The sequence below is a fragment of the Heterocephalus glaber genome, unplaced genomic scaffold (assembly GCF_053883595.1).
Source record: "Heterocephalus glaber isolate CG9 unplaced genomic scaffold, H.glaber_assembly_v1.0 deba00000071, whole genome shotgun sequence".
Lineage (NCBI taxonomy): Eukaryota > Metazoa > Chordata > Mammalia > Rodentia > Bathyergidae > Heterocephalus > Heterocephalus glaber.
In genome coordinates, this window is record NW_028258137.1 from 524,987 (window position 1) to 552,299 (window position 27,313).

At 56.6% G+C, this 27,313-nt stretch overlaps 1 protein-coding gene and 1 long non-coding RNA gene across 17 annotated transcripts in view; one reads left to right on the top strand and one right to left on the bottom strand.

Annotated features, from left to right (window-relative positions):
• The window catches only part of Ankrd11 (ankyrin repeat domain 11), a 197,387-nt gene that overhangs the window by 162,215 nt on the left and 7,859 nt on the right, over positions 1–27,313 (top strand). For 11 of the 14 annotated variants that reach the window (XM_087206607.1, XM_013071433.3, XM_004842647.4 and 8 more), the window contains 6 exons: positions 7,098–7,236; positions 15,771–15,941; positions 16,083–16,286; positions 17,866–18,008; positions 19,579–19,726; positions 20,018–26,514. In XM_087206607.1, the coding sequence (XP_087062733.1) occupies positions 7,098–7,236; positions 15,771–15,941; positions 16,083–16,286; positions 17,866–18,008; positions 19,579–19,726; positions 20,018–26,514 (7,302 nt within the window). Of the gene's footprint in view, positions 1–7,097; positions 7,237–15,770; positions 15,942–16,082; positions 16,287–17,852; positions 18,009–19,578; positions 19,727–20,017; positions 26,515–27,313 lie in introns of those variants that run through there. The other 3 variants (XM_004842649.4, XM_021256554.2, XM_004842648.4) reach the window with 3 other exon arrangements.
• LOC106009237 (uncharacterized) overlaps positions 9,222–27,313 on the bottom strand; it is a 49,833-nt gene continuing 31,741 nt past the window's right edge. For 2 of the 3 annotated variants that reach the window (XR_001183327.3, XR_015450208.1), the window contains exons 2-8: positions 19,444–26,535; positions 19,322–19,362; positions 17,582–17,692; positions 15,760–16,003; positions 10,616–15,402; positions 10,278–10,398; positions 9,222–9,877 (exon numbers count right to left, since the gene is read on the bottom strand). This is a non-coding gene — a long non-coding RNA (uncharacterized LOC106009237). The remainder of the gene's footprint in view (positions 9,878–10,277; positions 10,399–10,615; positions 15,403–15,759; positions 16,004–17,581; positions 17,693–19,321; positions 19,363–19,443; positions 26,536–27,313) is intronic. The other variant, XR_015450231.1, reaches the window with a different exon arrangement.

Here is a 27,313-nt window from a genome sequence, read left to right on the forward strand (position 1 = left end):
CCCTTCTCTCCCTGTTTCTGTAGCTCCTACCACTGCCCTTGAGCTTTGGGTTTTCATGGTCTCCATCTCGGGTAGATGTTGCTTATTTGGTGAAAACTCCCCAGAGAGAGCGGAGTTGTCCCTCAAGTAAAAGGGTGTGGTGTGGGTTTACCTCCAGTGGGCCAGGCCCTGCTGAGATGTGAGCCATCCCGCCTGGTTTGGTCCCGGAGTGTCTTGAGCCCACATGGTCAGCATTGGTAGGAGCCCCTTCTGTGACAGGCTTCGGTGAGACGTCCGAGAGCAGGGACTCCACTGGCCTGCGTCAGGCGATACAGCAGTCCTCAGCAAGGAGGTGTCTGTGTCGCACTTGGTTTTTTTTGTTTTTTGTCTTTTATGAGTGTGCTACCACTGAGCTACCAGTAGCCACCCCCCCACACCTTAAATTGTGAGACAGTCTAAGTTGCCCAGGCTGGCCTTGAACTTGTGATCCTCCTGCCTCAGCCTCCTGAGTTGCCAAGATTACAGGTGTGCACCACAGTTGGTGCCACTGCCAGTCTGACAGAGGTGACTGTGGGGTGGTGGAGAGAATAATGGGTCTCAGGAGCTTGGAGGAGGGGACCTTCGTGTCTGACATTCAGAGAGCTGGCCCTGGGGGTTGGTAATACTTCAAGCAGAGACCGCTGGGGTAAAGGCCGAGCTGCAGAGAGCTGTGGCCGTGCAGAAGGACAGGGCGGAAGCTGCAGAGCTGCAGGCTGCATCTGCCTTGCAGGGCTCCTCTGGAGCAGCTGCTGCAGGCCTAGGCTGGCTTAGGTTGTTGCCTTTCACCAAGGAGAACACGGGCTGGGCTGGTCCTGTGCCTGCAGTGCCTGTTGTGTCTGCATGTGGGCCCTGGAAGATGTGTGGAGCATACTTTGGAGATTTTCCCCCATAAAGTATCTATGTCTTGCTTGTTGTTGGTTCTTCACTGCTCCAGATAAACCCAGACCTCCTCCTCCTGGAGGTAGGTATTTCTAACCTGAAGATGCCTGTCCTGGCCCCAGGTGCTCTCGGTGCTTGTGGAGCGCTCCTGGAGGTGCACGCTAGAGGCCTGGGAAGGCGCAGTCCTAGTCGCAGTGTGCTTGTGCCTGCTCCCCAGGGTTGGCAGTGCTCAGGCATCTGAAGGAGGCCTTGCTGTATGGGGCCTGGACTGGCTTCTGCTCATTCTCACCATAGACTCTGTTTCTCAGATACAGTTGCATGTTATCAAAAGCATGGGAGCATTTGTAGATGACAAGGATAAGTCACGTGGTCCTAGAGTAGCATGGGCAGGCATGCTGGAGAACAGTGTGTGCTCCATGCTAAGGAAGAGCTCTCTGGAGTGTGAGCTGGGAGGAGCCTCCTAGGAGTCAGTAGACCCTTACACTGTGGCTGTTGTTCTGATCCAGAGAGAAGTCCCTGACCCACAGTCCAGGGCCGCCCTTCGTGGCCCTTGGTCACTGTGCTCAGCACATGTGGTTCAGAGAAGACCCGGCTGAGGGTAGCTCAGGGGTAGAGCACTTGTCTAGTATGTGTGAGGCCCTGGGCTTCATCCCCAGCACCACAGAGATCAGAGTGTTAAGACCAGACTCAAGGGGAACCCACCTGCGGCATCCCAGTGAGCAGGGGCCCCCGAGGGCAGGTGCAGCTCTGTGACTGGTTTAAGCCCTTAAGGGCAGTGAGTGCTCTTGCTTGAGAGCTGTCCATGTAGCATGGACTGTGCAGGGTGTAACGCCATGTGGCCCCTGCAGCCATGTTGTGGTGGAAGCAGTGGTGTGGAGTCCCCACTGCTCTGCAGCAGGCACAGACTCACCCTGGGTGCTCTCTGGGGCAGAACCATCTGTAGAAGTGGCTGTGCCAGGGCCTGCGGGGCTGGGGTGCCTCAGCCTGTGCCATGTCATCCTGGGGGTCTGCATGCACATCTTGGTGAGGTCTGTGTGCCTGGAGCTCCTAGCACAGCCCCACCCCACCCCACCCCAGAGGAAGCAGGAGCCCCAGACTGGGCTGCGCGTGGGACCTGCTCCCTGACCCAGTCCAGCTCATCTCAGCTCCAGGCCAGCTTTGGTGGTGGCCATGTGAGAGGCCAAGCCTTGGTTTCCCAGGTAGGATCCCGGAGTGCAGGGACAGAGGAGGAAAGAGGACCGTGCTTTCAGGCCTGGGCTTGCTTCCCTCCCCACACCAGTCCTGGTGGAGGACAGGGCCCAGGTGCCACGTGGGTACTGAGAATTCCATGGGCTCCTGTTCCTGCTTGCTTATGCGCACGGTAGTGCGCTGCTGCGGTCGTGCCCAACCCTCCCGCCCTCAGCTAGCTGACTGCGGTCCTCTCCTCTGCAACAGTGCCACCTGCAGGGTGCCGAGGGAGTGCAGCGCAGAAGTCCTGTCTTGCCCTCCTGCTCTGTATCCTTCCTGGCTCTAAGTCATACAAAGGCAAACCCTCTTGTTTTGAGACGAAAACAGGCTCAGCGCCCCCTAGGCTCTGGGCCTCCTCTGGTGGCCTGGCTCCTCATAGCATGGAGCTCTGGTTACCTGCTGTCCCTGACTTCTGTGGAAATCCAGTCAATTTATTTTTCCTTCCAGAATTTAAAAAATTATTTCTTTGTTGTGGGATGAGAGATTGAACCGGTAGGCAAATGCTCTACCACTGAGCAATTTCCCCACCGTTGTTTTGAGATACAATGTTCCTGGGTTGCCCATGCTGGCCTCAGACAGGATTTTCCTGCCTCAGCCTCCCAAGAAGCTGGGATTATAGGTGTGCACCACAGCACCCACTCCTCTCCCTTATAGGGAAATATAAAATCACAAAATACTTTCCCATATTTCCTTCTCTGTTTATCGCTTTCTTAGATACAAGTCTTTGATCCATCTCTAGTTTTGCACACGGTATGAAGTAAAGTAGAAGTTCATAGATACCCACTTATTCAGTCAGTATTGGATCAAACCCCAAACCAAAGATACTACAGGAGCAACAGTCCAATGGTGCTTGTAAACATAAACATGGGATTAAAAAAAAATTTAGCAAGTCGAAATCCTCAGTATGTAAAAAAGATGCACACCTTGGCTGTGCAGGGTTTATACCAAGAATTGAAGGTTCATTTAACATCCAGTTGCTTCGATTCATTGTGTTAACAAACCCATGTGATTGAATTAGTTGATGCAAAAGAAAAGTTTGACCACACTGATGACCTGTTGAGTATAGAAGCATTCCAGGGGAGTGAGTGTGAGGGATTCATTCTGTGGGCCTGGTGTGCAGCGTTCACAGGCCTGTGATAGCTGATGTGTTACCTGCGGCAAAGGCGCTGTCTCCCGAGGCTTGGGCTCAGAGAAAGACATCCACCGTCACTGCTGCTGTCAGCACCCTGCCACCAGCTCTGGCCAGCACAGCAGCAAATAGAAGCAGCAAAAGACACACAGTTTGGGACAGAAGGAGTAAGGCTGTCTATTCACAGACATCTAAGGGGAGAAGCCACAGAGCTCTCCACAGAAGCTGAGAATCAGTTTAGCAAGAAGTCACAGTATGAAGCTAGTATGCGAAAGTGTGTTTCTCAACACAGTGAGTGGACAATTGGGGATAGAACTTAATGATACATTCATAGTAGCATCAAAAATGTGGGTTATCTTGGGGTAAAGCTAATGAAAGTGTGCTGCAGGACCTGTACCCAGAAAGCTATAAAAATGGCTGAGAGAAATTAGGAGACCTAAATAAGTGGGAAGTTAGTTATGTTCCTTGGTCAGTGTGTGCCTCCCCAAGCTGAGGGACAGGTTCAGTAAAATATAGTCGGGGGGCTGGGGATTTAGCTCAGTGGTTTCGCCACCTGCTGCACAAGTGCCAGGACCTGAGTTCGATCCCCGGTACCAAATAAATAAATTAATAAATAAAGTAAGTAAGTAAGTCAGGATCCCAGCATACTGTTTGGTAGAAACTGATGTGGAAATTCAAAGGACCGGGAGTAACCAAAACCATTTTGAAACAGCAGAACACAATTGGAGGACATAAGCTCTCTGCTGTCAGGATCAGCTGTAGTGAGGGCAGGCCTTCTGTCCATCCGGTCATTGGTACATCCGCACCAGAGCCCACACACCCCGCTGAGCCTGGACTGGGGGCTGGTGAGCTTCCTGTCAGCCTGGATTGTTTTGCTGTTGGCCACTTGCAGATGAGAGTTAACTACAGTCAGATAGTTCCTAGGGTGCATGTCATGCAGACCCTTTTCAAACAATCACAACTTAATTTTTCTTCTCTGGGCTTTCAGTGGGCAAGTCATGGACTGGGGGTCATTAGAAACTGGGCCCAGCACATGGATGGCTGTGGTGGCCTGCATGCCACAGCTGCTGCCACCGTGGCCATTTTTTTTGGCATCTGAGGGTCTGACAAGAGGTGCCTGACAGAGGTGAATTGGATGCTGAAGGCATCAGCACTTGGGAGAAGCCTGCACTGCAGTGTGTCCAGTTGTTCCTGTGTTGCTGGTGAGGAGGCACAGAGAGTGGGACACACTGCTGCCCCACCTCTGCTGGGGTTCATGTTCCTGCCAGCTGGTCACCTAGACCAGGAACTGGAATCCAAGACATGGTGCAAGCCTTAAAAACCAAGGACAAGGGCTGGGGATTTATTTAGCTCAGTGGTTCTGGCGCCTGCCTTGAAAGCACAAGGTCCCGAGTTCAGTCCCTGGTGCCAAAAAAACAAACAAGGACAATCACCATTTAGAGGCAAATACCCAGGTGTCCCACATCCTGAGGGCTTTCCTGTGCTGTCCCTAACTAGGACCTCTCTATGCCAGAAGTATCCTCTGTCACCATGGAAAAGTTTGGGGCTTTTCTTTCATTCTTTTTTCCCCAAGGTACTGGAGATTGAACCTAGGGAGCTCTAAGCTACATCCCCAGCCCTGTCTATCCAGCAGTGTATGTTTTTGATAATGTATTTATAGATAGGGTCTCCCTAGGTAGCCCTGCCTGGGCTCAAACGTAAGATCCTCTTGTCTCAGACTCCCAGCTCCTAGGCTGGGATTACAAGTGTGCAGCCTTGTGCCCGGCTGCTGTAGAACTTTTGGATATGAAAGGTGGCATTTTCTTTTGTAAAGTGCCTCTTCGGACCCCTGCTCATTTTGAAATACTGCTTCTCTTTCTCTTTCTCATGTAGATGTGGGTGCAGCGTCCTTGCCTTGATCCCCGTCCTGGGGGCAGCACCACACCTCTGCTTTCCCTGGCACTCAGCTTTCAGGTTCCAGGTTCTGGGGGCTTGGGTGGGACAAGCGCAGGCTTGTCCCTGAGTAGGCCTGGACTCTGCCACAGGATGTTCAGTAGCTCTTGAGATGATGGTGTCATTGTCTTTTCCTGTAGTTTTTAAGGTATAAATCACATCCTTTTAAAAACTATTTGCATTCTTGAACCCTTCAGTATTTCTGTCATTTGTGTGATCTTCCTTATGTGCCTAGAATAGATATGCTGGTATCTGTTTAGGGTTTCCCTGTCTGTGTTTGTAAAGACTATCGGTTCATAATTATCTTTCCAGGGAATGCCTTCATCAAGTTCTGGAATTAGGGCCAGGGCAGCCTTAGGCATGAGTTGCGGGTATTTCTTTTCTCTCTGTTCCCAGGAAGAATTTGTATAATAGTAGTAGTATTTCTTCTTGAAATGTAGGTGAAGTCCATGTACTGGGCTGGATGTCCTCTGGCAGGAAGGTGGTTTGTACAGGTTGGGATTCCTGCGTGATAGGTCTGTTCTTTCTAGTGTCGGGGTGGTGCAGTGTCAGGATGCCCCTCCTTCCCAGCAGGGCAGTTCTCTGTGGTCGCCCGTGCCTTCTGTCTGCAGAGTCAGGAGAGTGGCGCTGCAGGAGGGGAGCTGCAGATCCACGTGACCTGGCACACAGTGTGCAGCGTGTCTGGCAGGGCCCTCCACAGCAGCTTGAGGAATGCATCTTCTAGGCTGCCAGACTTGGTCATGCAGAGCTTGCCCAGTTGTGTTGGAGGAAGGTCACAGGAGGTGCATGCGTGGTGGTGGGGCTGCCCCTGACCGTGCTTGGGCCCCTCCCAGGAGCTGCTGTGTCAGCTGGAAGTGTCCAAGGGTGGCTGCCCAGTGCTTGCCAATGGCTCATGGAGGAAAATTCCAGAAAGAAAGGGGGGGCTGCTTCTAGTCACTGCTTTTCCAGTGGAAAAGTGCGACAGCAGAAGTGCACTAGCGCCTCCCTGAGCTGTGCACTTGCCGCAGTAGGGTCGGAGTTGGCATTCACAGCACAGAGGCCGGCCACACTGTGTGTGATCTAGTGGTGTTGAGACTAACCTCACTGTGTGTCCCACCCAGGTCAGCCAGGGCTGGGGTCCCTCCCCAGGCCGGCTGCAGCAGCCACAGAGCTCCCCTTTGCTTGGCAGAATAAGTTTTCCCTTCAACATGTGGGTGGGAGGGCTCTGCCTACACTATTGCTGTGGCAGCTCCTCCCCTCGCTCTCCCACCTCTCCTGCCAGGCTCCTCCTTTTACCATGTCTGTGTGCTTTTGGGACCTCTGAGCTTCAGGTAGACCCCCGGGGTGGGGGGCACATTCCAGGAGACTGCAGAAGTCACGGGAAACACTGTCCTGAGTGTACGTGTGTGGTGAGCAGCATCCTGCTCTGTGGTTGTGCCACTGAGGCAGAACCTAAAGGCTTGCCCAGAGTCACCGGCTGCTGTTGGGACTCTTAGACCCTTACCCTGAAGCCAGGTGGGCAGGCCCAGGGTGAGGACAGAAGGCAGGGGAGCTAGGGAACGAACTGACACTGGCTGGGCTGGTGGCCAGGGTGGCTGGAATCACTCAGGGATCAGGCACTCAGTGCAGGTGTCCGTGCAGCCCACAGAGGCCTCCAGTAAGCCCAGTATGGAGGGTGGGTTCCTCACGAAGCTGATCTCTTCCTTTGCTCATTGCTGCACACCTCCCCAGGGAGTCAGCCTCTCCTGAGAGCCCCTCAGGTATAGCATGTGCCACAACAGCACTACAGGGCTGTGGGCAGAACTAGGCATCCCTGGAGAGGCCATTGAGTACCTCAGTGAGAGGGTCGTTTCTCCTGCGCAAGAAGTGAAATTGCAGCTGGTTTGGAATTTAATCTGGGAAGAGTGTCTGAAAGCAGCACTTTCTTTTTTAGGATAAAGATAAAGTTTCTCTAACCAAGACCCCAAAGCTGGACCGCAGTGATGGAGGGAAGGAGGTGAGAGAGCGTACCACCAAGCGGAAGCTGCCCTTCACCGTGGGGGCCAATGGAGAGCAGAAGGACTCAGACACAGGTACTGGCCCAAGGCTACCTCCAGCTGTGCCCTGGCTCCCACTGAGCTCACTGTGGAGCCTGTCCAGAGCAGCTGTGGGCACCGGTGGTGGGGCAGAGACTGACCTCCAGCCACTGCCTCCTCTCTCCTGCACTGGGGCCAGCTCGAACCCCATAGGAAGCCTCGCCCTCAGCACCCTGTGTCATGGTGCTCCTGGGGGTCGCACAGAGCAAAGGTGTGGATGGAGGAAGGGAACCCTACAGGTGAGGGGCAGCCAGTGGGGTGGACCTGTACACAATGGGTGTGCGTCCCGGTGGTGATCATTCCTGAGCTGTCGGGTGGGGAGCCCTAGCCTGTGCCCATTGTCCCAGTGGAGGCCCGAGACTGGCCCACTCTACTGGTCTGTGAGTGCTTTGCAGCCCCATTGGGGGCAGGAGAGCAGAGCACCAATATGAGATGAGGCAGGGGGGAGTTGGTGCAGGCCCCGGGCTCTGTCCCTACATCCTTAGACTCCAGGAGTGCAGCATCCCCAGGATGGCAGGGCAGGGGCTTAAGAGGCTGGGATGGGGTGGGCATGTAAGTGTGAGCGGGCACCTGCACATACCTAGGGGAGAGGGGAGGCCACTCAGGGCCTTCTCCCACTCTCCTGGCCTATGCTCCAGTGTGTGCTCATAGGAGCAGGCCGAAGAGTGGGTCAGCTGGAAGCTGGCAGGAAGGGCTGGTCTGCAGAGGAGGTAGCGAAAGGTAGTGCATGCAACTCTAGTCATCGGTGTGCTGGGCACAGAAGTCTGCACAAGTGCTGGAGGGTGGCAGGCGGAGTGTTCCTCCCTGCATTGCAGGAAGGCAGAGTGGTCAGAGTAGAGGGAAAGAGCCGCCAGCTGCCCCTCCTCGTCTGCCCAGAATAGGGAGGTGGCTCCCTGTGGGCCCCCAGGGGTGCACTGCATGCAGAGATCAGAGCAGGCCTAAAGACCCTTCCTTGTTCCTATTTTCAGTGCCCTGCTGATTTTGTCATAGCAGGGTGGAGCATTCGCAGTTGGCTGTTAGCTTTGGTGTAGTGGTTGTATGAAGTTTGGAAGGGGCCTCTGAGAGACTGAGTTCTCTGCGAGTCTTGCTGAGGAGCTGGTAGCACAGGTGCTGCTGCTTGCACTTTGTGGCAGAGGCCTGGGGCTTGTGGAAGGCACCGCTTGAGCCCGTGACCCCAAGTGGCCCTGTCCTGCAAGTCTAGACGCTCATTGTCCCTGCAGTGCCCATTTTGTTGTGGTGGCGGGGAAAGCCTCCCCAGGGGCTCGAGAAGCGTCGGGGACCCTTCTCCCCTTGGTGACCAGCTGTGAGGTCAGCCTGGGATCTGTGGCCACCACAGGTGCATGAGACCGAATGTGTTCACTCTGCTTCCTTCCTCTGGCAGCCACGGCCCAGCGAGCACAGGACAGACTTACTGTCACATCAGAAAATAGGGACAAACGTTTGAAAACAGTTTTTTCTACACAAGAGACCAGTATTTTGGAGATACATGGGAGATGTAATGTTTGTGCTCGAGATACATTATCCTCTGGGAAGCTGATTTTGATACATAACACTGTTGTGCATCTGCTTTGCTAATGTAATGAAATTAGACTTCAGGGTGCCGTACTGCCTGTCCTAGATCGATTGATTGATTGAGGTGCTGGGGCTCAGACCAGGGCTTTGAGCCTGTTAGGCCAGCGCTCTACTTCGTTTCCTGCTAGAAGGCTGAGTTTTTAACCAGGATCCTCTTACACCAGTGGCTCTTTGTCTTCCTCCAGTGCCTTCCTCCCAGACTCACCTGGTCCCTGTCTCCTCCCCTTCTGCACTTAGAGAGCTGGGCACCGACTTCTCCCTAGCCAGAGAGCAGAGCTCACAGCTGGAATAGGGAAGAGGCACGGATCCGGCCTCTAGGGTGCTCTGGGCTGGCTGCCAGCTGCCTCGGTCAGGAGGGAGAGGCCACACAGTGGGCGAGGCAGGGAGATGTGTGCAGTAAAGTTCTTGAATTTATGAAGAAAAGAGGTTTATTTTGGCTCACAGTTCTGGGAGCTGGGAAAGTGCTGGCATCTGCAGAATTTTTACTCCTGGTGTAAGAGGGACTGAAACAGACTCTTTCCTGGTCCTCTGGCTGAGGGGTATGAGGCTTAGCCACCCCAGGCAGGCCCTGTCTCGGGTTCAAGGCCCAGCCCCTAGGGTTCTGTTGGCCAGCCCCTCCCCCTACTGTCCCTCTAGTGCCCTCTGCTGAGATGTTGCTGCCCAGTACCCCTGCCAAAGGGGAAGTGGCTTAGCCCTGGAGTGCAGGGATCACTGGGAACCAGCCTCCCAGTTGGGGTTCCAAGTGGCTGAACAGGAGTATCTCTGCTGTGCCCAAATGGCAAGAGCTCTTCGGAGACCACCAAGCTGCTGCGGGAGTGGCTTCCTGTTCCCAGGCCTTGGTGTGCTCAGCCCAGCCCACAGAGGTGCAGTCTCCCACTGCTTAGTCAGGGCTGGGGGCAGCCTGCCAAGCAGTGCAATGCTGTCTGTTGAGTCACAGCATGACCAGAACCAAGGCCCAAGGTTGTACGTCCACTTAGTGCCTGCAGAGGGCAGGCCGGAGGTCATCTGGGTCACTCGTGAGTGTGGGACATGGGTGCCTCTGTACTTCTTGAGGCGCAGGCTCTGGCTGCAGGCAGAGGGGAAGAGCAGGCAGGCATGTGCCCAGCTGCCAGCAGGAGGCCAGCCGACTGGTGCTCACAGTGCTCTGACCAGGCAGAGAACAGCCAATCTGGGTCAGCATACAGGACCAGCCTGCCCTCATTCTCCTGGCTTCCTTGTCCCCTGCTGACAGGGCCTGGTCTGATGAAATCATTCATATGAAGTCCGTGATTTGCCTCAAATGATACTATTCTGCCCACTCTATATGTGTTTTAAAAATTTCTCCCTAACTTTTTTTTTTGGTGCTGGGGATCGAACTCGGGACTTTGCGCTCGCAAGGCAAGCGGCAGCACCACTGAGCTAAATCCCCGGCCCCTCTCCCTAACTTTTAAAATCAGTAAGTATGAGTTGTTCAGCCATCACTTTACCTCATTAGGGGCCGCAGAAACCTCCTGCCTGGGATTGCAGAGTACCTTCCGAGAGCCACCCTGTGGGACTGTCAGTGCAGGCAGCTGCTTGTTCTGTTCTTGACACCAAGATATTTCTTTCCTAGGAACAAGGAGGAAATTAAGATTTTTCTTCACCTTTACTCTCACCCCTGGTGCTGTGTGGTTTCCTCAGCATTTGCTGCCACACATACAGTGCCACGTGTTTGTTTCGTGAGAAAGCAGCCACTCTCGGTGCCTCGGTGGGAAAGGGCCACGCAGAGCCCCTCCCTATTGGACTTCGCCAGCCTTGCTGCGAGGCCGTGGGTCTCGGTACTTGCCTTGCTTGGCCCAGGAGGTGACGTGGTGGTGGTGGTGAGGAGGCTCCACCCCTCACTCACTCGCCAGGTGGGCATCACTGTGGGCGGCTCCGGGGAAGGGGCTGTGGGCTTGGTAGCGGCGAGTGCAGCCTGACAGGTATCTGGCTGGGGGTGGCACCCCTCCATGTGGCCTGTGGATGGCATCCTGAGGGGATTCCTGGCATAGCAGAGTGCCATCTGCAGGGCCGCCCGTCTCCTGCTTCCCAGAAACCTTGGCAGATAGGCTTCTTCTTACAGCTCATGGCTGGGCCTGGGCCACCAGTGGTGGGGCTGGGGGCCACCCCCTACCTGGGAGTCTCGCAGAAGAGCAGCCAGCTACATCCTGGGAAGTGGATGTTATGAGGCTGGCCCAGAGCCCTGCAGTGTGCAGGGCTGCAGGGGAGCGGGAGCAGCAGGGGTCGGGCAGGGGCAGGTCTGCGTGTTGCATTGAGGGTTCTGGGATTGGCCTGAGAATCTCGTGTCGCTCACAAGGAGGAACCTCCAGACAAAATATTTTACAGAACTGAGAACTCTGTGGCTAGTCCCTGGTCCTACTGTTGCTCAGCCACTTGTCCTTTCCAGACTTAAAGAGCTCTTTCTTAAATAAAGGAGAGCATGGACTAGTAAGGGGGCGCTTTCTGCTCATAACTGCATGTTTCCCCAAATTCCAGAGGACTTGGTCTCCTAGCAGGCCTGTAACAACACATTGAGCCAGTTGTGGCCTACTGGACACCCTGTTTCAGGACGTTCCTGGGACTTGTGCAGCAGGGGACACCGTCATCCCAGGGGCGTGGTGGGGTCACAGCAGTGCTCCTTCAGGGCCAGGTGGAAGGGCAGCTGGCCCAGGGCAGGCAGCAGCATGCACATCCTGGTTCTGCACTGTGGATGGGGGGTTGTCTTCCCTGCCCAGCTCCAACTTGGCAAGTCAGGTTGCAGGCAGCACTGGGGCCTCAGAGCACCAGCAGGTCTGGACTGTGGTTTCTTTCTTCTTCCTTCTTAGCCTGCCTCAGTGCAAGGGGAGGGGTGGCAGTACTCAGGATGTTGTCTGAGCCCTGTGCCTGTGCTGCCCCTGCCTCCTGAGGATGCTGCCTCACAGGAGTCTGGGACTGCCTGCAGAGTCGGGCCACTGTCACCCTCGGTCTGGAGATGAGAGGCCAGCCTGCACTTGTGTGACCCTTGCCATGCTGCTGTTGAAGTTGAGGTGACCAGAGAGGGACACCGTGGGGCCACAGCACACAGGCACAGGCTCCTGGCTTTCTTTAAACACTTGGTGATAGTAATGAAAGAAAAAAAAGAAATAGAAATAAACAAATCAGGAAATCGGGAGGCCAGTTAGTGACTGCCACTGTCACAGGCATGGATCGGTGCTGCAGGCTGGGCTGCTAAGGACATGCTCCAGTCGGCTCCCACCTGGCTGCACCAAAGAGGGAGCCAGGGCCTAGGAAAAGCCATGGTCCTCTCGGCAGCTCCTGCCTGAGCACATGGGCTGCCATGATCTAGGCTTGGCGGTCAGCAGACCCTGCCTCATGGCTCTGAGCATCAGGGCTCGGCCAAGTATATGGCGGAGGAGATGTGCTTTTGAGGCCAAGTAGAACAGAGAGAAGCTGTTAGTGGCAGTGTTGCTCCTCCTTGCCTCTTGGCAGAACAGCAGGGAAACTGTTCCCTGGCACATGTGGGGAGCTTCCTGTTATTTCAAAGTACCGCCACAGAAACACTCCTCTCCAGAGCAGATCTAGGGTGTACTGATGCCTCCAAATTCTGTGGCAGCAGCACAGAGCAGTTACAGATGTTCCTATCTAGGGAACATGGTGAACTTTGTCTCCTAAAAACTCCCGCTACGAAAGCCTAAAGTTAGAGATGTAAATGCAGAACCACGCTTTGAAATGAGCTGAGGTGCACGCTCTTTAGCAGTCATTGTTCCCAGCTAAGGCCCTTCGTGTCTTCTAGCAGGTGCCACAGAGATGAGAGACTTCTGTGCCCAGTTCTCCCTTCTTGGAGGGGTGTGTTCAGGTTTTGCTGCCTTGAGCTCCCTGCAGCCCCTGATCGGAGAGACAGCCTCCTTGGGTGCAGAGTGCCGCTGCACAGAATTACGGACACATCCTGAGAGGCTCTGCAGGGCCAGCTTAGAAACGCCACCTGGAACTATGAGGTGCCAAGTGAAAACAGGCAGAATGCAGTAAGAATGAGTCCACAACAGGAGCAGGAAATAAGCCATCAGAAAGGTCAAGCAGATTTTAACTAGCAAACGAAACATCTGGAAATGAAAACAGTAATCACTATAACTAAAATCTCAGTGGCCAGACTCTTACGCTGTATTAGATACAACATCAAAAAAGAATTACTGAATTAGGAGTTGTGACTGAAGAAATTGCTTAGGCAGCAGCCCAGGACAAACTGAGGGAGGAAGTGGTGGGAGGAGGAGAGGAGCAGACGAGGCTTCATAGGTCTGGTGAGTGCTGCAGAGAGGAAGGCCGGGAGCCCGAAGTGGAAGGCGATGTGTGCCAGTCGGGGAGTGCAGGGAGCAGCGTCCACAGTGCACATGTGCGTGTCTGGTCGCCACAGAGGAGGCCCTGGCAGCAGCTGGATATGGATGGCCACAGCGCCCATTCCACCCCAGAGTCCGTCCCTGGCCCGCTGGCCAGAGCACCTGTATCTCAGCAAGGCCGTCTCTCCGACGGAGGCCCTGACAGGAAGAGGGCTCCATAAGAACAGGAGGCACTCGGAACAGGCCAGGGCCAACATCCAGCAGTACTGAGCAAGAACAAGGTCAGGCCAAGGGGGATGTGTGTAGGGAAAAGTGCCGCAGAAGCTGGGCATGGTGGCACACACCTGCAGTCCTAGCATTCCAGGAGCCTGAGGCAGGAGGCTTACAAGGAGCTTTGCAAGACCTGTCTCAGAATTGTAAAAAACATTTTTAAAGGGCTGGAGGTATAGCTCAGTGTGAACACCCTGGGTTCATACCTCGGTTCATGAACTTAATTCTTTCCATGATTCCGGTCACAGCTGGGCTCTGAGGGTGCACCTGGGACTCCACACGGTGCACACTCAGCCAAGGATGTGCTTCATCACTTCCTTGACTTGCTGTTTCTCACTGTAGATACCACTTGGAATTCATACAAATTCTACTTTGCTTCCCTTTGGATAATAGAAAACAAGCTGCCAGAGAAACTCGCTGGCTGTCCCAGCCGTGGCAGGTGTTCCTGCTGCTCCTGCCTGGCCTTCCCACAGACGTGACAGGCCAGAGCAGGAGACAGGCTCACCAGCCTCCCTCCAGGGGTCACCTTCCCTGGCCACTGGCTTCCCTGTGGGAACCATGTCTGCACCACACTGAGGTTTGGGTCACACACGCTAAGCCTGGGCTGTTCTTGGGGTCTCCCTCTCAGGGCCCCGGTGGACAGCATCTCGGCCTGTGAGGTACGGTGTCAAAGGTGGCCTTTAGACAGGTGCTGGAGAACGATACCCTTGTAGCACTGAGGTCTGATTTCAGGCTGGGCTTCTGTGGGAATGGTAAACGTCCAGTTGAAGGGCAGGGCTAGCTGTGTGGGAAGTGTGCAGGGGCTGGGCACAAGGGTTGGGATGGGAAAGGTCTCAGTCACCAAGCAGTGAGCTCAGCCCATCTTCCCGGGGGCTCTATGGCAGTACCGGCTGCCGCAGGTTGGAGGGATGAATGCCCAGGCCTTGTGACCCTGACTGCCTGCCACTCCTAGCTGCCCTCCAAGGGGAGGAGTGGGCTCTGACTGACCATCCTAGTGGGTCTTCTGCAGAGTGCATTCCCCTTGGGCTCTCTGCCTGATACACGTTGGTATCTTAAAAATAGCACCTGCTACTTGGGAAGCTGAGGCAGGAGGATTGCTTGAGCTCAGGAGTTTGAGGAGAGCTTCCACAACATAGCAAGACCTTGTTTCAATAAAAACCTGTACTTTGGGGTCTGGACAGCCAGATTGACAGCCCGCCATCTGCACACAGCATAGAAGCAGGGTTGCCCCTGGAGTGGTGAGATCTCTACAGCTGGGACGCTGCCACTTCACGTGCAGTCTCGGATGGGTGTGGCACTCTCCTCCGTGGGCCTTATCATGCTCTCGGCAGGCCTCCCACCTTCCAGTGCTCGGCTGGTGACAGGCCAGGTGTCCCTGGTGGCTCAGGGGCCCGAGCTCCCGAGTGTGCTCGACCTGCATGCTGTGGCACCCAGGTCCTGGGTACGAGACCACAGGCAGCCTCATGAGGAAGAGGCGGGCCTAATGTTCCCTGCCTGGTTTCTCTTGCCCAGCATTGCCACAGGAGGGCCACAGTCAGCCCCGCTGGTGGGTCAGCATTGGACAGGGGTGGAGTGGGGGCCACGTGCACTCAGCCCACCAGGCAGCTGTGGCCCCCTCGCAAGGCCTGGGCCATTCACCCAGCTCCCTTGTCTTAGGTGCCCGCCACACACGCACCCCACTCCGCAGAGGGCTTCACGGACGTGCAGGGTGGACAGGAGGCAGACGCCACAGAAGGCCTCCTCAGCACCCAGTGCTCTGGAAGCTTGCGCCTCAGCCTGAGCAGAACTGTGTTCTCTTAGAAGAGAAGCAGCACAGTTGGTCTTTGCAGTGGAGGTCGGCAGGATGTCTGTCCAGGACTTGCTGGCCAGGGGAGGCTGAGACGGAGACAGTGAGCTGTTGCCTGTATCTGTCAGTGCTCTGTGCTGATGCCGTTCGATGTCTCCAGCTCAGTCCATGTTGTGGTACTGCAAGGCTGGTACAGCCCTCAAAGCGCCAGGGCATGCAGTGAGGTTCCTAGAAGCAAGAAGAAAGGCCAGTGCTGACAGGTGGGCCCTGCTGTGCGTGTGTGTTCATACCGGGTCTGCACTGCTTGCAGGGTTGGGAAGGAAGTCGAGCTCAAGTGCAGACGCGTGTGCTCACAGCACCCGCCCACGCAGGCCAGGCGGGCATAGCTCAGCTGGCCTGCGTGTTCCCGGCTGCCACGGTGTGGAACGGTGTCTCCTGGGGCTGGCGGAGTCAGAGCCGGCACTGTCGCTCCCCCCCTGACAGGCTGCCTGTTGCTGTGTAAGCAGTCAGGTGGGTGCAGGGGCTCGGTATCGGTAGGCACTGACCTGAGAGCTCGGCATGAGGTGTCCCCCGCTTTCTCCTCACCTGCCGCACAGAGAAGCAGGGTCCCGAGCGGAAGAGGATCAAGAAGGAGCCTGTCGCCCGAAAGTCTGGGCTGCTGTTTGGCATGGGGCTGTCTGGGATCCGGGCCGGCTATCCCCTCTCCGAGCGCCAGCAGGTGGCTCTCCTCATGCAGATGACGGCCGAGGAGTCTGCCAACAGCCCAGGTGAGCCAGGGACAGGGTGGTCCCCGGGGCTGGAGGTGCTGGCTCTGCTTGATTCCCTTTGCCTTGTGAAAGCAAATGGTCAGGTTCTCAGGGCTTCCATCAAGCAGTGCCAGCTCTAGTAATCCTCTCTTTGCCCCACAGTAGACACAACACCAAAGCACCCCTCCCAGTCTACAGTGTGTCAGAAGGGGACGCCTAACTCTGCCTCAAAAACCAAAGATAAAGTGAACAAGAGGAATGAGCGGGGGGAGACCCGCCTGCACCGGGCCGCCATCCGAGGAGACGCCCGGCGCATCAAGGAGCTCATCAGTGAGGGTGCAGACGTCAACGTCAAGGACTTTGCAGGTAAGCACCAGCCACCCAAGCAGGCTGTGCCCGAACTTCTGTGCAGGGTCTGGCACAGTGTTGCAGTGGGAGGCACCAGACCCAAGAATGCACCCTCTACCCCCAGGTCCTGGGATGTGTGCACCCGTGCACCCCTCATGTCACCCGGTGCGTGGGGTCATCGGCTGCTTCTGAGAGGGAGGAAGGAGTGGGGGGGTTATATTTCAAAATAGAATCATTTTCTGTTTTTCTGTTTTTAAGAGAACTGAGAGATTGTAAGTATTTGCACCGCTGTGTTATGGTTATCAACCACAGTCTCAGGCCCTTGGCAGGGTCTTGTCTCATGTGTGCGTAGGAAGAAGCATTTGCCCAGCAGAGGGTGCTGCTGGCTGTGAGTCTAGCAGAGTCTTTTATCTGTGGCTGCTGAGGGGGACAGGTCACCCCCTGACCTCAGGAGACATGCTCCAAGGGCCCCCCCAGGAAGTACAGCCAGAGGATGTGTGCTGCCTTTTTAATTAAGACAGATGTGGAGTCCCCCAGACCAGGGCCAGGACCTTGGTTCTAGGGGCTCTGGGTACAGGCTGTGCCACCTTCCACCATTGCCCCCACGTGCAGCCACCCCCTCCAGAGCTGCTCCTCACAGTGAGTGGGGATGGAGGCACAAAACCACTGCCCGAGTCGGTAGTTGTCTGCTTTATTTTAAAGCAGTTTTCCCAGCCAGGCACCATTGCACATACCTATAGTCCCCGAGTTTTGGGAGGCTGAGGCAGGAGGATCAGAGTTCCACCTCAGCCTGGGCAGTTCAGTGACCTAGCAAGATCCTGTCTCAAAAAAAGAATGCTTGGTGCCAAAAAAAATAAAATAAAATAAAAAATGCTTTTTTCTGTTCATCAAAAAGGCCTGGGGGTGTAGCTCAGAGCACAGAAGGCTCCAGTTCAATCTCCAGTCTCCCAACACACCCCCGGGCCCCCATGGTACCCCAAATGGGGCCTTGTGAAGGCACTGACACTGTCCTCAAAGGTGGGCTGATTGTGCTGCACAGAGGTGTGGGACCACGCTGTTTGGCCCTGTACTCCAGCTCCCCAGGCCTGAACCCACACATGTCTAGAAGTGGCTGCTGCAGCAGCCAGCCCTGCAGTCCACACAAGAGCATTCTCAGGCAGAGCACAGTGGTGCATACTTGCAATCCCAGCTACTCAGGAGGCTGAGGCAGGAGGATTGCAAGTTCAAGACCAGGATGGGCAAGTTAGTGGGGCCCTATCCCAAAATTGAAAAATGAAAAGGGTTGGGGTGCAACTCAGTGGGAGAGCACTTGCCTGGCACATGTGAGGTCCTGGGGATTTCCCTGCTGCGAGTGAAAGGTTTCTGCCATGCAGGCCTTGGCTGGTGAGTGGGGCAAGGGGCTGTTGTTGGTGCAGGTTATTGGTCTGCCGGGAGAAAAACCAGGTGTTGATGATGCAGACCTCATCTGCCAGAAACATCCCTCTGTGTGTGAGGTACCCCACCTCACCCCACCCCACCTGTCCTTGTCATGTAGCACATCCTCAGGAGTGAGGTTCTCTAGGATTAAATAACGTATATCCTAAGTGTCTGTTTCCAGGCTGGACAGCGCTGCATGAGGCGTGTAACCGGGGCTACTACGATGTCGCCAAGCAGCTGCTGGCCGCAGGTGCAGAGGTGAACACCAAAGGCCTGGATGATGACACGCCTTTGCATGATGCCGCCAACAACGGCCACTACAAGGTTGGCATCTCCCCACCCCCCACACCTGCTCAGTCCCCTAACTTCAGAGCCATCCTGTGGCTTCGTGTTTCTCTGTCCTAGTAGCCATCACACTTTCTGAGTATTGAGAAGTGAGCGTTGCCTTCCTTGCCTCGAAGGCCCTGCCGTTCCGCGGTGCCCCCGGCTGTCCACTGGACGGCACCCGGACAGCCTCCACAGTACTAACACATCACAGGGCCCCCTTCGGCCACAGGGGTCTGACTGAACTTAGCAGGTGAATGGCTGCACCCAAGAGGAAGGGCGGCCGAGTTCGCACTGCCGGGTCTCTGCTGTTGTCACTGTCTGGCCTGGAAGGAAGAGGCGCAGCCACCACACAGGCTGGCACTTTCAAGCAAAGCCCCCTGGGGAAGGGCTGCCTCCAGGTCTGAAGTGGAGGCACAGACTGCACCACCACCTCATCCTGCTGGGGAGCAGGACACAGACGTCAGGGTCCCCAGAGAAGCCACAGTGTGAGCAGTATGCCCCTCGACAGCAGCCCCTGCCTGGCCCTGCTGGGAAGGTGTCTGGGACCTGACAGCACAGCAGGAAGCAGGGCTTTGTGGGAGGGCCTCCAAGTGGGAGGGTTTCAGAGACAAGCAGGCAGGTCGCGGGAACACCGGCGCCATATTTGGTAGACTTATCCTTGTGCTTAGAGGAGGTCGTAAATACACTGGGTCATTCTGTTTAAGGGTCTTGAGGCCCGAGAGGAATTGGCCTGCATGGCTGGTCTTAGGGAAAGGGCACAGGCCAAGGAGGCTGGTGCCTCGCAGCAGGGAGCAGGAAGCTTGGTCCCACCCCAGGAGGAGCCGGGTTCCACTCACAGGCACAGGATGGGTGGGGGGTGCCAGGTCAGTGGGAGGGAGCCCTCTAGAATCGGAGGACCAGGACGGGGCAACATCACAGCAGCAGAAACCCAGACATGCAAGCTGTGTCCTGGTGACACGGCGCCAGGTGCAGCACTGAGTGACAAGCTTTATCGCAGGCAGGATGGAAGTGGAGGAGAGACTTAGTGTTTGCATTTGTTCAGCAAGTTGCTGTCCTGGGCACATGAAACAGGTTGCTGATTATAAAAGATTGAACAGAGCTATTGAAATCTCACCTGGAATGTTTGAAACTCGTGTAACTGTCCTGACGCATGTAAAATCAAGCAAGGAAGAGGTCATCTTATTTTCTAATGTAAACGAAATTAAATAAACCAGCTTGCAGAAACTTGGTCTTTGTTTCCTCTATTCTGTGCCCCGCTGTCCCCCAATAAAAGCTCTCCCTAAACTCCCAGAATCTCCACAACCACTCACGGGATCCACACGGTGCTGGGCTTCATGAGACAACTTCTGGGCTGCAGGAGGAGAGGTGAAGACAGTGTGGAGAGGCGGGGTATCCTGGTGGTGGGCCAGCAGGCCACCCCATCAGGGCTCACCTCAAGCTGCTGGGCTGTGCTCCACGTGTCTGCTGGGGGCCCACACTGGGACCCCTGAGTTGGGCTGCCATTTGGGCGGGGAAGGCAGAGTGGTCGTGTTCCTCAGCTTCTGACGCAGTCCTCCGTGTCTTGTAGGTGGTGAAGCTGTTGTTACGGTATGGGGGGAATCCTCAGCAGAGCAACCGGAAAGGCGAGACCCCGTTGAAAGTGGCCAATTCCCCCACGATGGTGAATCTGCTGTTAGGCAAAGGCACCTACACGTCCAGTGAAGAGAGCTCCACTGGTAAGTGGTGTGGGGTGGGTGTTTTCTCCTCGGCCACAGGGCAGCCCTGTGGCCACACTGGGCCTCCAACCTCCTTGGGGCCTGGCACTTGCAGGGACTTGGCCCTGTTCTTGATAGGCTCCCTGGGCCCCTTGCCCCGGGGTTAGCCTCAGACGGGACCAGATGGAGAGAAGTGGGCTGCAGAGGCAGGGGCTGCCAGCCCACTTGTTGCGGACCCTTAGCTGCAGAACGGCCTGTCTCTTCTGGGGAGCATTCTGAACCCGCCTGACCTCTCCCTTCCCGTCCCAACAGAGAGCTCTGAGGAGGAAGACGCCCCGTCATTCGCGCCGTCCAGCTCAGTCGACGGCAATAACACGGACTCTGAGTTTGAGAAAGGCCTGAAGCTCAAGGCCAAGAATCCAGAGCCACAGAAGGCCGTGACCCCTGTCAAGGACGAGTACGAGTTTGATGAGGATGACGAGCAGGACAGGGTCCCCCCAGTGGATGACAAGCACTTGCTAAAGAAGGATTACAGGAAAGAGACTAAGTCAAACAGTTTCATTTCGATACCCAAAATGGAAGTTAAGAGTTACACCAAGAACAATACGATTGCACCAAAGAAAGCAGCCCATCGTATCCTGTCAGACACATCCGACGAGGAGGACACTGGCCTCGCCGTTGGTGCCGGGGAGAAGCTGAGGCTGTCAGCACACTCTGTGCTGCCCAGCAGCAAGGTACGGGAGCCGTCCAACTCCAGGCAGCAGAAGGAGAAAAGCAAAGTGAAGAAGAAGCGAAAGAAAGAAGCAAAAAGCAAAGAAGTTCGCTTTGGAAAGAGGAATGACAAGTTCTGTTCCTCTGAGTCAGAGAGCGAGTCCTCAGAGAGTGAGGAGGACGATGACGACTCTGTGGGGAGCACAGGCTGCCTCAAGGGGTCCCCACTGGTGCTGAAGGACCCCTCCCTGTTCAGCTCACTGTCTGCCTCCTCCACCTCCTCCCACGGCAGTGCCGTGGCCCCGAAGCACGGCACCAACCACGGTGATCAGCATGCCAAGCACTGGCGCACGGACAACTGGAAAGCCATCTCCTCCCCGGCCTGGTCTGAGGTCAGCTCCCTGTCAGACTCCTCACGGACAGGACTGACGAGCGAGTCTGACTGCCCCTCCGAGGGCTCCAGCGTGGAGTCGCTGAAGCCCACAAGGAGGAAGCAGGAGCTCCGGAAGAGGGGCAGCCTGCCAAGTGCACCACCGGAGAAGAGGGGCACCTGCCACCCTGGCACAGATGGCGCTGTCCCCAAGCTGGACAAGGAGGGAAAAGTCGTCAAAAAACACAAGACAAAACACAAACACAAAAACAAGGAGAAGGGGCAGTGTTCCGTGAGCCAGGAACTTAAACTGAAAAGTTTTACGTATGAATACGAGGACTCCAAGCAAAAGTCAGAGAAAGCCATCCTCTTAGACAATGACATTTCCACAGACAATAAGCTGAAAGTGCTGAAGCACGACCGAGACCATTTTAAGAAAGAAGAGAAGCTCAGCAAACTGAAGTCAGAAGACAAGGAGTGGATCTTCAAAGAAGAGATGCTTAAGGTCTCCAAAGACGAGAAGTTGATGAAGAGGGCCAAAGACATCGGCAGGTCTTTCCGGGAAGAGAAAGACCGTTCCGGTAAAACAGAGAGGGAGAAGGCTGTGAAGGAAAAGTCCCCCAAAGAGGAACGGCTGAGGCTCTACAAAGAGGAGAAGAAGAAAAAGTCCAAAGACCGGCCTTCGAAGTTAGAGAAGAAGAATGACATGAAGGAGGACAGGGCTTGCAAGGAGAAGGAAAAGCTCAAAAAGGAAAAAGGTTACAGAGACGATGCTGCATTTGACGAATTGTGCAGCAAAACTCAGTTTCTAGAGAATGAGGACACCAAATTCAGCCTTTCTGATGATCAGCAAGAGAGGTGGTTTTCTGACCTGTCTGATTCCTCCTTTGATTTCAAAGGGGAGGACAGCTGGGACTCCCCAGTGACAGACTACAGGGACATCAAGAATGACTCTGTGGCCAAACTCATCTTAGAGACAGTGAAGGAGGATAGTAAGGAGAAGAAGCGAGACAACAGAGCCCGGGAGAAGCGGGACTTCAGAGACTCGTTCTTCCGAAAGAAAGACAGGGACTGTCTGGACAAGAGCTCCGAGAAGAGAAGAGACCAGGTGGAGAAGCACAAAGGCGTCCCCAGCTACCTCTCTGAGAAAGACAAGAAGAGGAGGGAGTGTGCCGAGGGCGGGCGCGATCGCAGGGATGGCCTGGACGGCTCCCGGGAGCGCAAGGAAGCCCGGCTCCGGCCTGAGGAGGCGCATCGGGAGGACTTGAAGGACTGTGGCTGCGAGAGTGCATTCAGGGACAAGCCGGACTCTGACCTCCCCAAGGGCCTCGAGCCCTGGGAACGGCCCCACGCCCTGCGCCTGGAGAAGGACCGGAAGGAGAAGGTGCGGGTGGAGAAGTGCAAAGACAAGTCACTGGACAGAGACAAGAGCGAGAAATCTCTCCTTGAGAAATGTCAGAAGGACAAAGAATTTGACAAATGTTTTAAAGAGAAGAGAGATGCTAAGGAAAAGCATAAAGAGGCCCACAGCAAAGACAGGAAGGCGTCGCTCGACCAAGGGAGAGAGAAGAAGGAGAAGATGTTCCCTGGACTTCTCTCAGAAGACTTCTCCGAAAAAAAAGATGAAAAGAAAGGGAGAGAGAAGAGCTGGTACATTGCAGACATATTCACAGACGAAAGTGAAGATGAAAAAGATGACTATATGGCCAGCAGCTTCAAGGCCGGGGAAGCCGGGGACGCGCAGAGAGGGGACAGCCTCCAGGACAAGGAGGATGGCAGAGAGCTGCATCTCTTGGACAGACACCGGAAGTCCTCTGACCGGCAGCACGCAGAGAAGCCAAGGGATAAAGAGCCCAAGGAGAAGAGGAAGGACAGGGTGGCTGCCGACAGTGGGCGCGACAGGAAGGACAAGATCTTTGAGAAGCACCGAGAGAAGAAGGACAAAGAGTGTGCAGAGAGATACAAGGACAGGAAAGACAGGGCTTCCGTCGACTCTGCCCAGGAAAAGAAGAACAAGCAGAAGCTCCCTGAGAAGGTGGAGAAGAAGCACTCCACCGAAGACAAGGCCAAGAGTAAGCACAAGGACAAGCCAGAGAAGGAGCACTCCAAAGAGAGGAAGGGCTCGAGGGGCGCCGAGGCAGAGAAGAGCCTGCTGGAGAAGCTGGAGGAGGAGGCGCTGCACGAGGACCGGGAGGACTCCAATGACAAAGCCAGCGAGGTCTCGTCAGACAGCTTCACAGACCGGGGCCAGGAGCCGGGCCTGAGCGCCCTCCTGGAGGTGTCCTTCTCAGAGCCGCCCGATGACAAGGCCAGAGAGAGCTGCCTCACGGAGAAGCTGAGGGACAGGGAGCGGCACAGGCACTCCTCATCCTCCTCCAAGAAGAGCCACGACCGGGAGCGAGCCAAGAAGGAGAAGGCTGAGAAGAAAGAGAAGGCCGAGGACTACAAGGACGGTGGCTGCAGGAAGGACTCGAGCCAGTATGAGAAGGACTTCCTGGATGCAGAGGCCTACGGGGTCGCCTACACCGTGAAAGCCGACATGGAAGAGGAGTTGGATAAGACCGTTGAGATATTTCCCTCGGAAAAGAAAGAGAGAAATGATCCCGAGAGAGAATCTGCCAAGAAAATCGAGAAGGAACTAAAGCCTTACGGATCTAGTACCATCAGCATCCTGAAGGAGAAGAAGAAAAGAGAGAAACACAGGGAGAAGTGGAGAGACGAGAAGGAGAGACACCGGGAGAAGCACACGGACGGGTTCCTCAAACACCACAAGGACGAGCCAAAGCCCGCAGCCAAAGACAAGGACAACCCTCCGAACTCCTTCAGGGAGAAGTCCAGGGACGAAAGCCTGAAACTCAGTGAGACCAAGCTGAAGGAGAAGCTCAGGGAGAACACAGAGAGAGAAAAGGCGGACTCCATGAAGATCAGCAACGGCAGCGACAAGCTCCCGCTGGCCAGAGACCTGGGCAAGAAGGACGCCCGGCCCCGGGAGAAGCTCCTAGGAGACGGCGACCTGATGATGACCAGCTTTGAGAGGATGCTATCCCAGAAGGACCTGGAGGTCGAGGAGCGCCACAAGCGTCACAAGGAGCGCATGAAGCAGATGGAGAAGATGAGGCACAGGTCTGGGGACCCCAAGCTCAAGGACAAGACCAAGCCCCCCGAGGAGGGGCGGAAGAAGAGCCTGGACGTTCCTCCTAAGAAACCCCTGGGGCCAGACCCTCCCTTCAAGGAGAAGAAGCTCAAGGACTCCGCTCCCACACCACCCGCCACCGCCATCGAGGGCAAGCTGGGGCCCGGGGCGGAGTGCAAAGACTGGCCGGCAGCGCCGCCCCCCAAGGAGGTGTTGCCCCCCTCCCCCCGGCCTGAGCAGAGCCGGCCCACTGGGGTGCCCACGCCAAGCTACGAGGAGGTGATGCACACGCCCAGGACGCCGTCCTGCAGCGCTGATGACTACCCCGACCTGGTGTTTGACTGTGCGGACTCCCAGCACTCAATGCCTGTCTCCGCCACGTCCACCAGCACCTGCTCTCCGCCGTTTTTTGACAGGTTCTCTGTGGCTTCCAGTGGGGTGTCAGAAAACCCGGGCCAGACACCCACAAGGCCTGTCTCCTCCAACCTGTACCGCTCCATCTCTGTGGACATCAGGAGAACCCCCGAGGAAGAGTTCAGTGTCGGGGACAAGTTGTTCAGGCAGCAGAGCGTGCCTGCGGCCTCCAGCTTCGGCTCCCCTGTGCAGCACCTGCTGGAAGACAAGGCCCCGCTACCGCCTGTTCCCTCTGAAAAGTTCCCCTGCCTGTCCCCAGGGTACTACTCCCCAGACTACGGCATCCCCTCGGGCATGCCCTCACCCAAGGTGGATTCGCTCCACTGCCCCCCTGCCTGCACGGTGAGCGTCACGCCCTCCCCCGAGGGCGTCTTCTCCAGTTTACCAGCAAAAGCCTCTCCTCCCAGAGGTGAGCTGTTTGCCCCTGCTGTAGATGGGGCCCTCACCCCAGACCTGGGCCTCCCTCTGGACGCCACAGAGGACCAGCAGGCCACAGCCGCCATCATCCCCCCAGAGCCCAGCTACCTGGAACCCTTGGATGAGGGCCCCTTCAGCACTGTCATCACTGAGGAGCCTGGGGAGTGGGCGCACCCTGCTGCCGAGCAGACCCTTTCTCCCTCCTTGGTCACTGGTGCCTCTGAAAACCCTGTCAGCTGGCCTGTGGGTGCCGACCTCCTGCTGAAGTCCCCTCAGAGGTTCCCAGAGTCCCCTAAACATTACTGCCCTGCTGAGTCCCTCCACACTGCCACCCCAGGGCCCTTCAGTGCTGCAGAGCCCCCGTACCCTGTCTCTCCTGTCTCCTACCCTCTGCCAGCCGCCGAGCCAGACCTGGAGGAAGTCAAAGATGATGGGGTGGGAGCCATCTCCGCCACCACCGAGGGAGGCACACCTTACACCACCCCTGCCAGGCTCGAGTCCTTCTTTGGCAGCTGCAAGCCACTCCCCGATGCACCCCTCGACCAGGTGCCTGAGCCCACATGTGTCTCCACGGTGGCCCAGGTGGAGGCCCTCGGAGCCCTGGAGAGCAGCTTCCTGGACAGTGGCCACGGCCTGGCTGCTCTTGGCCAGGTGGAGCCCGTACCCTGGCACGACGCCTTCACCAGCACCGAGGACGACCTGGACCTGGGGCCCTTCTCGCTGCCGGAGCTCCCTCTGCAGCCCAAGGACCCCCCAGATGTTGAAATGGAGCCTGCAGGAGGAAGCCCTGCTCCCCCAGGAGAGGCCCTCCCTGTGCCCGCTGGGGTCAGCAGTGATGGGGACGGCCCTGTGGCCGAGGCCGAGGATCAGCCAGCTCCACCTACCGAGCAGGCCGTCCCCCGACTCCCTGCTGAGCTCGAGCCCTCCGAGGAACCGAAGCTGGATGTGGTTCTGGAAGCCACTGTGGAAGCAGACGCAGTGGCGGACGAGCAGGCCCCTGAGGACCTGGACTCCGGCTCAGTGCCTGTGCCCGGCCCCCCAGAATGGCATCCCCTGGAGGGCGGAGATGAGGTGGAGGCTGAAGCCCCTGCGGCTGCGCCCCACTGTGCCCCTGACGGCCCCCCCCAGGAGGCCCCCCCACAGGCCCAAGCTGATTCAGAGGCCACCCCTGCTGCCACCCCAGCCGAGGGGCCTCCGGGCAGCGTGCAGCCAGGAGCTCCAGAGCCCGAGCCCAGGCCTGCAGCTGAAGCCCCCAAGGCCCCCCGGGTGGAGGAGGTTCCTCAGCGCATGACCAGGAACCGGGCCCAGATGTTGGCCAGTCAGAGCAAGCAGGGCACACCACCCACAGAGAAGGAGCCTGCACCCGCGCCCACACCCACGTCCACGCAGGCCTCCCGAACCAAGGCCCGTGCCCCCGAGGAGGAGGACGCCCAAGCCCAGCACCCGCGCAAGCGCCGCTTCCAGCGCTCCAGCCAGCAGCTGCAGCAGCAGCTGCACACGTCCACACGGCAGACTCGGGAGGTCATCCAGCAGACACTGGCCGCCATTGTGGACGCCATCAAGCTGGACGACATTGAGCCCTATCACAGTGACAGATCCAACCCATACTTTGAGTACCTTCAGATCAGAAAGAAGATCGAAGAGAAGCGCAAGATCCTCTGCTACATCACACCACAGGCGCCCCAGTGCTACGCTGAGTACGTCACCTACACGGGGTCCTACCTCTTAGACGGCAAGCCACTCAGCAAGCTCCACATCCCTGTGGTGAGTGTGGTTCCCAGGCCTCTGTGAAGAAGAGAAAACACTGGCTGCCAGATGCAGAGTCCTGGGGCCCCCCGTGCTCTTTGCTGTCATTTGTCAGGGTCAGCACATCTTATAGGGGCACCAGGCAGTGCAGCCCCTCCCCCTTGGGGCTGCTCTCCAGGCTGCCTCCTCCCCTGGGGCACCTGCACAGCACCCCCTCTCTTGCCAGTGAAAGGCCACAGCAGGCTTGTGCCCCCCCGCCAGCTGCACCCAGGCCAGCATGGTCTCACTGCATTCCTCAGTGGCCTGGCCTCGTGGCCCATGCATTCTTCTTTCCTGCCCCCTTGGGCATTTAGGATGGGAGCCACTGCCACGCCACCCGGCCTGGCCTCGGTCTCCAGCCAGGGGCGCTGGAGCAGAAAGCCCTCCGAGCCTTCTGTGGTCTCCGTCCTCTCCAGGCCATAGCACATCCCACTGGCAGGCCCTGGTCACCCCTCTCCCCATAAGCAGCTTCCTCCTTGCCCCCTGTAAAGGGCGCGCTGTCCCTCCCGCCACATTCTTGCATTGACTCGGCCCTTCTTGGCAGTCCTGCTGCTCAGCAAGTGCTTGGCAGGACAGGCCGTTTCCCCTGGCAGTCTGGACCCTCTTCCTGCTGGCTACTCGGGCACACTGTGCAGGCGGAGAGCACAGTGCTGCAGCATCTGTTCTGCCCTGTCCCTTCCGAGAGGCATCCTGGGCCTGCTCCTCCCTAAGGCAGTGTAGCCCTTCAGCACCCTGCCCACAAGAGGGTGGGCTTTCCCCACAGGCCCATGGGAAAGAA